General features: G+C 48.0%; 1 protein-coding gene across 1 annotated transcript in view; it reads right to left on the bottom strand.

Moving 5' to 3' along the window:
- Window positions 1–1,633: 1,633 nt before the first annotated feature.
- TRNAU1AP (tRNA selenocysteine 1 associated protein 1) overlaps window positions 1,634–10,981 on the bottom strand; it is a 12,828-nt gene continuing 3,480 nt past the window's right edge. The window contains exons 3-8 of the mRNA XM_010148310.1: window positions 10,696–10,748; window positions 9,241–9,372; window positions 5,698–5,817; window positions 4,081–4,243; window positions 3,484–3,517; window positions 1,634–1,770 (exon numbers count right to left, since the gene is read on the bottom strand). Of these exons, the coding sequence (XP_010146612.1) occupies window positions 1,634–1,770; window positions 3,484–3,517; window positions 4,081–4,243; window positions 5,698–5,817; window positions 9,241–9,372; window positions 10,696–10,748 (639 nt within the window). The remainder of the gene's footprint in view (window positions 1,771–3,483; window positions 3,518–4,080; window positions 4,244–5,697; window positions 5,818–9,240; window positions 9,373–10,695; window positions 10,749–10,981) is intronic.

Raw genomic sequence — 10,981 nt, 5'->3', positions numbered from 1 at the left:
TTTGGAGAGAGACCTGGGCACGGCTCCTCCGCGCGTCAGGGAACGCCAAGCCGGCAGCCCCGGGTTGTATCCCTGAAGGAAGCGCAGCTTCAGGTCACCCCCCGGGAAGCAAGTTAGGAGAGCTGCCTAAGAAGAGGTAAAACGAGGGGAGAAAGACAGACCGAGGGCGAGAGGACGGAGGGGGCACGGGGCAGCACTGCTGCGGCGCAGTAATCCTCTAGCTCCCCCCGTTCGGAACCCTCACTCCAGAACACGCCAGCGTTCCCCTCCTACTCCCAGCGCGTGGGCCGTGGCTGCCATACCAAGACCCCAGACTGACCAGTGCATCACAATTACGGACACAGAGCCGTAGAAGTAGTCTTTATGGAAGTATTGCAGTTCTGCGGCACATCTCTGCATCGACACGGGCAGGGAGGCAACGAAACGCTTCGCAGCGGCAATTTCAGTTACCAAACCGTTTCTTGGATAGACATTTATTACAGGTAGTTTATCTGTTCCGAGTTCTCCAAGAGTTTAAGGCACAAAAGCCTGAAAAGGGCTTATAACATGTACATAAGTGCTATTATTTTTGCTTTCACCTCTAACGCAACATAATATTAGCTTAAATATATTGCTTGGCCATCCAGCTTATACAACATCCAGTAGAAAACTGCTTTCCAGGTTAGCAACAATTTGTTGCACAATATATCAATTAGATTGCTCTGACCCGTTTTGGCTGCAAGATCTTCCGTTTCACCGTATTCCCTCGGACAGGACAGTGGAAGACGCTAGGAAATCTCGACATACTGAGACCGTCAAGGTGTGTCCACAATGAAAAAAGGGACGATGGACGAGGTAACGGTTAGACAGGGTGGCTGGTGAAAGTGTTTTGAACCGCTGGGCTGATGGGGGGTTATCTCCTCATCGGCAGGTGGAGAGGCAAGCCAAACGCGCGGGAGGTCAGCCGGCAGCAGGCGTCGGTCGGTAGGAGTTTTCTGTCGCTCTGTTCCCTCTTCACTCTCCAAAATGCTCTTCAGCTTAGGAACACCGAGCTATAAACTTGCCAGCTCAAGATGACAGCTTAGGTTAAAGAGAACATAAGCTTTCCCCTACACGGTTCTTTGCCGTGCCCAGGTTACAGCAGCCTCAGCCAGTCACCAGAAAGCTTCTGAGACCATTCTCGCGGTATCCAACAATGATTTTGTAAAATAACACGTTCGTGAGAGCTGGCTCGAATGACTGAAGACAGTTAAATGGGCAGCAAACCAGAAAGATGGGCCAGGAACCAAAATGCAAAGGGTAGTTTTACTTAAAAGACCAACTTTTTTATTGTACGTTGGAGTAGAGTCTTTCCCCTGCGCCATCTCGTCGCCAGTTTATAAATTACAATTCCCAATAAGTATTAAGAGTTCATCATTTCAAGACAAAAGGAATAAAACTGTTGCAGTTCTAACTTTCACCATGAATAAAAGTTACCATGATGCTCCTACCATACTCGTTCTGTACAGGAAAGGCCACAGTCCTCCCGTACTTCGAGTAAGAGACCCGGGTGGAGGAAGGGCCACCCCTCACTACCGCAGGATCCCGGTGCAGCGTAACAGTCCGGAGCGCACTGGCAGGCTTCTCACACCCACACAGTGCCTCAGCAACGAGGCTATAACACAGCTGGAATCTCTGACGAGACAGTGTCCAAAGGTTGCCAATGACAGTCCATCAAGGCATCGTAGAGCTCTTCACTCTGTTCCATAAATTGTTTATTTGCTTCGTGGACGTCCAGCTGAGGCGTCGGATCTAAGGGAGGAAAGACAGGCAGACAAATAGGTCGCATCCCAAATGTGTTAGGCAAAATCCACACCCCGGAAACACCTTAGTTTTAGTAAAACAAACGTGAGGGGAGTCACAGCACGTCCCCAGCACCTGCCCAATCCTGAGCCTGACTAGATTAGCCGTAGTAAATCTTCCCGCAACGGGGTCAGAAATAACTACCTCCGGCTAAGTCCCTCTTTCCAGTGGTGATCGCCCCCAGAGCAGAGTCAACAGAGAACGCATACCTGCACCTCGCAGCCCAGTGTGGCCACTTAAACTGCCAGAGAAGGTGGGCTGGCACTAAGGCACCGGACTGCAAAGTGGAGGAGCGGAGGCGCAGGCGCACGTTCCCTTCTGCTCCCTCCACTGCAGGGTCAGAGTGGACGGCTGGGGACGGTAGCGTCTTACACTGCTGCAACAAGAGTCACCAGACGTCTGCCAAAGCCTCGAACACCTCAAAGCATTGCACAGTTAGTAACCAAAGAAGTGCCAGCGACACCCAGTGAATTACAAATACGTCCCCTATTTTACAGTTGGAGGAAACAGTTGTAAAGGGTTTTGGAGCCGGATAGCAACCCAGGGGGTACAATTCTGCTGCAACCACTCCACACTTAACATCTCACGATAATTGACTCACCCTGCTCCCCAAACCACACATAGGATGTAGAGCTCAGCTAACAGCACCCACAGCCTAAGGCTCAGGTTATCAGCGCAATCCCAGAGGTCAGTAAGCGACTCTCGGAGCGCAGAGCAACCAGCTGACTGCATGGAAAAACTACAAAACCTATCAGGAGTAAAGCGCTTGTAGACATCTTGCCTCTATAGCTACACTGTGTGACCCATCACAGGAGAGCAGAGTTAAGAAAAAGCAACAATGGCCATACATTATTGCAGTTTCCTACAAATTTCAACATATTAATTTAATCAAGGAGGAAAAGACACCCCAGAGACACTGTAACTGCAGCATTGGTGCGTTGGTTTCAGAGAAAGGAAAGCTTAATGCTTTTCAAAGCCATTCAGGGCTGTCTCGCTGACATCATCACTGATACCTGCGGAACCCGTCAAGCACCCAGTTGCTTTCCACTGTGACCATCTGATTTCAAAAGTTGTCATAAAGGGAAGAATAAGACACGCTACACAGTGCACATGCCACTCAAGACAGAAATTCTGAACTTCTAGTGTTAAATGAATTTTTTTTTATACGACAATAGATGAAAACTGCTTCTATCTACACCTAAAACCCCAGTATGGTTTAGTGGCCCATCTCTAGCCATGGCTGCCACAGCAAATATTTCATCGCTGTGCTAAATGATATGATTTCTTTTTTTAAACTAAAAGCACAGTGAAGTATCCTGGGCTCTAAGTTCCAAGATTTTACAGAAAGACACAATATCTACACTGTTTTTGTGGAATACCAGAAAAAACACTAAGGAAAGAATACAGGTTTGAGTACTGTGGAAGATTAAAATCTCAGTGCTAGGGAAGTCAATTAGCTTCAGTCCTGACAAGGTTCAGACTAGGAAAAGCAACTGTAAAATAAGGATTGCGTGAGGTGATAGTGACCCACAGACCTTCTCAGACCTCGGAGTTACTCAAAGATAAAGAGATATTATACACTGAAATTAAGGGCCAATCTGAGAAAGGCTATCTCTGATCACCGCAGGACAAACAACTTCAACACAGAATGTGGAAACGTACCTTCCAGTGCATCCTCACCAACTTCTTCATATGTCTGCAAGGAAAACCGAACCCCTTAGGACAGCAGATACGGAGCTTTTCTGTTACCAACATCACCGGTTGATTACTACACTCATACACTGACCGACAACAGAATTCCTCACCCGTAAACCCCACGTTCCACTCCAAACAGACTCCATGGGGGGAGATCCCACTCTCAATTTTTAACAGAGGCAGCAGGTCTCGAAACGCCTGTAGTGATGGGGGGTGGCTGGCCTGATCTCCTCTGTCCCCTCAAAGAAGGCTCATGAAGGACCCCAGAGGGCAGTGTGAGCACTGCTTGTCCAACCGCCCCTATCTAGCAAACACTTCGACCGTGACAACTGTACGAAGAGACCCTCTGTGCCCTCCAGACCTTTATGCCCGCCCCACCCCAGCAACATCCCCCACATAAGGTAACAGTACACACCGGGGGCTGCTAAACCGCTTTGCTTCCTCATCAAGTAGCTACATTAAGACCCCACAGGATGACAAAACGCTCCCATCACCGTCTGGGAAGCTAGGTCAGGTTTCCGTGCTGACAGGTCACTGAAGGGCGAGCGCGTCGCGCTGTCCTACCTGCATTGTGCTCTGCGTGTAGCCGTACTGGGGGTAGCTGTAGCTGTAACTGCCCGTGTTCTGGTCGTAGCCCCACTGGGCGTAGTAGTTGTGATATTGTTGGTAATACTGGTTATAATTATAGTTGTACATCTGATTGTACTCCATCGGTTTCACACGATTACTTAAAAAAATAAAGCAGGAGTAAGTTGAAAACAGTGCAGAACAACTATGAGGACAGCAGTGAAATAGCTGAAGATCCAGCATAGTACACAGACAAAGCTGAGTCTAACATGCAAATTCCAGTCCCTAAAAGATATTCACTATTTAGTGCAGCAGCATTAATCATTTGCATTCATTTGCAGAAAGAAAGTAGTGGTTTAAATTTAACGCCCTCTCCTGCATTCATACTCATCTTCATCAATAAGCATTGCTTTCATTCATTATGAGTTAATTTAGCATCGCTTCCTGGCTTTGGGAGGGGAAGAGTTCAGGACTACAAGCCTCAGTTTAGAATGATCCTGAACCATGATCCAGATTCTTGGGTCCCTTTTTCCTTCTGATAAATAGGATGAAGTTAAGCACTTTCCTGAGACAAGGAACTGAGTCTGGCTTTACATGGAGAGGTGAAGACTTAGAGCCTTCCAAAAGAACTGTGTTTTTCTGTAAGAGTAGACAAAACCCCCTCCTCCTGCCACTATCAGACAGAAGCCTAAGCAGCCACCCACCGTCCCCATTCTCACTGCACTGGGGGGTCTTCAGTGCACACAGTTGGAAAAGCCCAGGAAGTAAAAAGGACCACAAGTCATGAAAAAGGTAAATAGCCCATGAGCTAACTAAAATTCCCATTCTTTGCCATCAAGTGGCAGCATTCCCAAGGAATGGGGACTCCCAGCTGATCATCAAGATTTCAGATAATGAGATGACAAATATGGTTTGAAGATGACAGCGTGTCACACGCAAAACTACGTCTAATGATGGAATCAGCGAGAAGTAGGAAGAGAGACACGTCAGTCTCCCCACCATGACACCCCCCCTTTTTCTGCTTTTCTCTTCCTTATCCCCCCCCACAAGACTCCTGAGGTCACTGAAAATCTAAATATTATTCAAATAGGGAGCAATTACTATTATTCGTATTACCCTAGTGCTACGAGCCCCAAGTCAGACCAGGATCTCATTGTATCAGGTTCTGAACAAACACAGAAAAAAAAGTTAATCCCTGCCCCAAAAGACTTATATTTAGTAGACATTATAATAGAATTAGCAAGGTAAGTGAGCTTTGCTATCCAGAAATCAATAAGCAGATTGAGATTGTTTCAATTTAATGCAAAGGAACATACACTTTAAGAATAATCATATTTAAATACGGTGTGTGTGCACGTGTGTGTATGCAGTAACACAGAGAATTAAAACCAGTGCAAAACGCTCGGATTCGATCGAGCCACATAGAATCATAGAATTCGATCGAGCCGTACAATGTCTTTGAATTCCTGCGCGTTCTGATGCTCTAGCCACTTTACAACATTCGTGGGTATTCCTTCCCTTGGCGATGTCCCCAGAGCACGAGGAGACATTCACACCCACGCGTGACTTCAGGTCACGCTGCTCCTACGAACGCCCGGCTGCTCTTATACTCACGCTTTTGGTATAGCCACACTCAAGCGTACGGGTTTAGAGCCCAGCCCCACCGCTCCTTGACACTCCGTCAGCGCTCTCTTCTGTTCCAGTTCATCCGTGAACTTCACGAACCCGTAACCTCTGCAGAGACACAGGGTAACTCAGATTACCACGCCACGCCGCTTTTTTTTTATTATTTCACTGTTTACAGTGGAGTCAAAATCGGTTTTGAAAACCACAGCAAACGAAACGCCCTCACGAGGGCTGTCCCTGCGTTTAGTGGAGACGAAGCGATTCCGTCCAGGCTTTGTCGGCACCGTCAAGGGCTTGGCAGAAGTGATTCTCGTGGCAGCGGATTCTGGGGAATTGGAAGGGAGCTGACATGCTGAAGTGCACGGACAGCAGCCCAGCCGCGCATCTCCGCTGGCGGCATACCGGTGATCCGTACGGCTGCAAGTCAGCACAGGGCTGACAAGACACAGGCACTGTTTGTATCCATAACTGCCCCACTGGGAAGGGAAACCTCCCTTTTCTGCGGGGTTGAACGGGATACACGTTCCAATTTTTCAACAGGAAAATATTCCAATGGGCTTTCTGTCGTTCCTAACAACAGCACGGCCCCAACAGCATTCACAACTACAGACCTGCAGATGAGCTCTTAGCGTCAGGTTGCTAAAACTTGTTCTGACAACGGGGGTAGCACACCCTGAATGGGGATAGAACACCCTGAATGAGGGTAGGACACCCTGAACATGGATAGCACGCCCTGAACGGGAGTAGCACACCCTGAACGGGGGTAGCACACCCTGAACAAGGGCAGCACACCCTGAACGGGGATAACACACCCTGAATGGGGGTAGCACACCTGAACGGGGATAGAACACCCTGAACGGGGGTAGCACACCCTAAACAAGGGCAGCACACCTGAATGGGGATAGAACACACTGAACGGGGGTAGCACACCCTGAACTGGAATAGCACACCCTGAACGGGGGTAGCACACCCCGAATGGGGGTAGCACACCCTGAACGGGGGTAGCACACCTGAACGGAGGTAGCACACCTGAACGGGGGTAGAACACACTGAACGGGGGTAGCACACCCTGAACGGGGGTAGCGCATCCTCAAGAGGGATAGCATGCAGGCAGCAACCCCTCAACTCTCTGGCAATCCTTCACAGCGGTGCCAGCAGCCAGCACGTATTAATTCCCCTCCAACCCCAAAGGTCCTTGGCGTGGGATTCTGATGCTGCCGTGAGTCAGAAGCAACGCAACAGCATCCAAGAGGGCAGTGCCAGGATCCCGAGATGGGCTGGGCTGCTTCACACAGCATAAAGATCAAAGACACAGGTGTGGGGGGGAAAGAGGAATCCATCTAGGCAAAGGAAGGAGTTTGGGAGGGAAAGGGCTTGTCTACCTGGGGAAAAGAACGAGCAGTAAGCAACGTGTAAATTTACAGCTTATTATCTATTCTGTGGGAACACTTAAACACAGAGTAAGTAACACTATTTTGAAAGTGGCATCACCTAGCACTCGTAGTAGGTCCATGCTGGAAGCTGTTGGTGCCCCACAAAACACGTAACTTGCACAGCAAGCTGTACACACACGTCCAAATACACAGATTTATACATAGACGCGTGTACGTATGTGCAGTCCTCACGCAGAGGAGACTGAATCAAAGCTCAGGCTTGGCTATCTACCAACTGGGTAATTAAGCAACAGCAAAACCTGGGTACGTATTCTGTTCAACTTGCCCCCCGCGCAAGGACCGTGGCAAATTAAAGCAGCGCAAGTCAACGTTTGAGTCAGATTTAGGTGTTTGCACACCAAAGTGTTTAAGTTTCTAAGATGCAACAGAGTCCTGCAGCCTTCTGGATCGGACCAGGAGTGTGGAAGTGAAACTGGGACTACTGGCAGTTCCAAAATAGAGACAGACAGATGAAGAGTTGGATGTAGTGTACAGGAAGAGATGTTAGCTGCAGCAAGGGAGACTGATTATTCCAGCTTTTCCAGACACTTTTTTTTTCACACTGATGGCTACACCAGATTTTAGTACAGAAGAACATCCACCAAGAAATAATTCCTTCGTGGCCAGGAGCACTCGGGCAGACCTTCTGTCCTGCCCCGCAGTCAGGACAAGCCCCCCAGCCTACACCCTCAGCAGAGCAAAGGAGCAGACACAGCACTGTGGTGTTGTGCTCCTAACTCCTCTCTTGCCTGGACAAGAGGCGTGGGGAGGAGGCCTTACCGATCTACCAGCCCTGACTGGAAGGGCCAGGGCTTCACTGGGCACATCCACAAGCCCCACGTTCCTCTCTGGCATCACACTAACACCTGTAGTTGCCTCAGCTTTGAGTAAGTGCACAAGTCACAAAGCCCCTGGCAGCAACAGCCCGACACTGCTAGGGGAGATCGCTGCGCTCTTCCCAGCAACAAGACTTTAATTTCCTGCTCCTTCCGCGCTTCCCAAGCTACCACAGATTCCACTTCCCTGAGGTCTGCACTTAGGGACCATTCCCCAAGACCAAGTAATGGCCCAGCCAGGGGCAGGAAACAGGAACCGCTGGGTTTACACCCCTGAGGAGGAGGAGGCACCTGGAGCCCACGGTGGCAGGGTCGTTCGTGGGTGAGGTGGCACCAACAGCGTGAGCAGCGAACAGGCAGAGAGCGACTGAGCAGCTCAGCAAGAGGTTCCGGTTGTGCCGTAAGAACTTTGTTACTGGGGAGGTAGTGCAGCTGGAACAGGCTGCCCGGACAGGTTGTGTTATCTCCATCCTGGGAGGATTTCCAGGCTACACAATTCATGGCTGACCCGATCCAGCGCAGGCAGCAGTCCTGCTCAGCGTGGGCAGTTGGACCAGAGATCTCCAGGGGTTCCTTCAAACCGACATGTCTGAGACTGAGAAACCTCGTGGGGGGCAGGGGAGGTCACAGCCATATTCTACGGCTTACCACAACATTCTCGTAGGGATTGTATCAGAAAGTTGTGTCGCACTGAAGCCACGTTCTGTTTTGAAAACACGGACGCTGACCAACGGGTCCCTCTTCTAGGAGAATACAGGTTCATTCTCTGCTATTTAGAAAATGTTTTAATAGCGTTAAGAAAACGGGCTTTTTGACACCTGTTTTTGGTGAGACCTTGCCAGTAAAGATGAACAAGCACTTGACAGTGAATCACTGCTTTGTTTGCCCTGCCCTATCCGAAACAACCCGTAAAGCTTTCACAGGTACACACACTCAGCAGCCTACAGCCTGTACGAGCACAAGGCCATCTGAGAGTGCAGGAAGAGGGTTTCATGATTATTTAAGATGTTTTTCAGCGTTTTCAGAAGTGCAATAACATAATGCCAATGCAGAGAGAGAGCATCACACTGACAGAGGAGTGACAACACGCTGTGGTGACTACCAAAACCCAAGCATAAGGCAGACTGGATATCCAAGAACACTGTCTTTTTAGATTACTAAAATCTAAAGTGACAGAACTATTCCTTTTTCCCTTGCTGCATGATAACTTTCCCGTTGTTGCATGTGAAGTGAAAGAAAAGAATGAATAAAAGATGACTTACTTGGATACTCCTGCCTGGTCCAAAACAACTTTTCCACCTCTACACGATGGATAAACTTTAACAAAAAATTCATATAACATTCCGTCATCCACGTCAGGAGTCAGGTCTCCCACAAAAAGTGAATATTCTGGACTAAAGAAATCAAAAGACAACTTCTTAAGCACAATCATGCAGGAAAGAGGCATGCTGAGTGACTGCTGACATTCAGCTTAAACATTCGACTTGAGAGAAAAGCGATATTAAAGCACTATTTAATGGATACTTCAAAGTGTTGCCAGTTAAGTTGTTTAGGTGACTAAAATTTTTATTGTCACTGCTTTTCCCAGTTAATTCAAGCAGCATCCCTAATCTCAATACTGCTTTTCATTTAAAGACAATTTCATTTTTCAGTTCTCAGAGGATATGTCTGGATTTCTAACATGGCAAGAAAACGTTAATGTCCCATTTACAGATTTGTTATTAACAATATGCTGACCTTAAATGATATGAATTAGATACTTGGATGCTACAAAGTCTATATATATTAAAAGTCACTCCTGACAAATCTGCTGTGCCACACAAAGGGTAAGGCATCAAACTGACAGGCAGGCTAAGTCATCCTCCCTCTGAAGCCTGGCAGGGCGAGCTGCTGGGATCGGAAAGGCCACGTTACCCATCCTTACTTCCAGAGCAAATGGAACCTTGAGAAGGTTAGTTAGCCTCAGCTACCAGAGGTGAATCTCATTCTGTTGTGCCCTGATTCTAACCTACAAAGGTTTTCTTTGTGTAGTTATTTTTTTTTTTTAAAAGGTTCATAAATAATCATCCAAAATTAAAACATAATTGCTGAGGTGTGACTAACACTAATAAACTGCCTTCACCCTCGTACACACCCGCCTGAACACCCCATTGTGTTGTTATTACTTCCACGGTGTAAGCGTTTCGGGGCAGGCGTTAGGACAGGTATTCACACCGCCCGACTTCAGGAGCCTAATTTAGCCCGTTTTTCTCCTTACGCACCTTTCGCTGTCCGCGGAGACAGATGGGCTGCTCCAGAGGGCAATTCTCTCCCTGCTGACTGCTGTGGTTCTTCAGCCAGTTAAACCAGGCAGTGTGAAACCACTGCCCTTACGGCCAGGCGCTAACCATATCCATGGAATTATACAGGGTTATGATGGGATGCATCCTCAGACACATGGGAAGTGCTACTGTGCTACAGCGTCACAACGACCTACGGCGTGTGCCAAGGCACTTTACTGCAATCCACCTTTTTAATTATGGGATTTGGTTAGCTGGCGCTGCTCGACCCCAACGGCACCGATTTCAGCTGTACGCGTCTCATAAACCCGCTCCTACCCCAACCTGCTCGCTGTACACCCAGCAATGGGGCTTTACCTATTCTGAATCCTCTTTGCAAGGCAATCGATAAAGAGACATTAAGCAGGCAAAACTCATATTTGAATATTAAGCGCTTACCTGTTATCAGGCTGTTTTCCGTACGTTGCATAATTCAATTTAAATCGCTTTGCCTGAAACAAGGCAAAAATTAATCCATACATTCAAATGTTCTTATGGGAGTCCAAACAACGAGGAAAAAATACAATAAGCTTATTTGACATAACTTTCTTAATGCTGACAGATATTTAGTGCTGTCAGGCCAGCTAGTGAAGGTATCAAGGACACGTTTATCTGACTTCAGTACGGCTGTAATAATGAAAATCAGCAAAGAACCTGCACCACGAGGTTTGTCCTATCTTCAGTT

This window comes from Eurypyga helias, unplaced genomic scaffold (assembly GCF_000690775.1).
Source record: "Eurypyga helias isolate BGI_N326 unplaced genomic scaffold, ASM69077v1 scaffold33353, whole genome shotgun sequence".
In the NCBI taxonomy this organism is placed as follows: domain Eukaryota; kingdom Metazoa; phylum Chordata; class Aves; order Eurypygiformes; family Eurypygidae; genus Eurypyga; species Eurypyga helias.
This window is presented reverse-complemented; position numbering and strand designations above follow the sequence as displayed.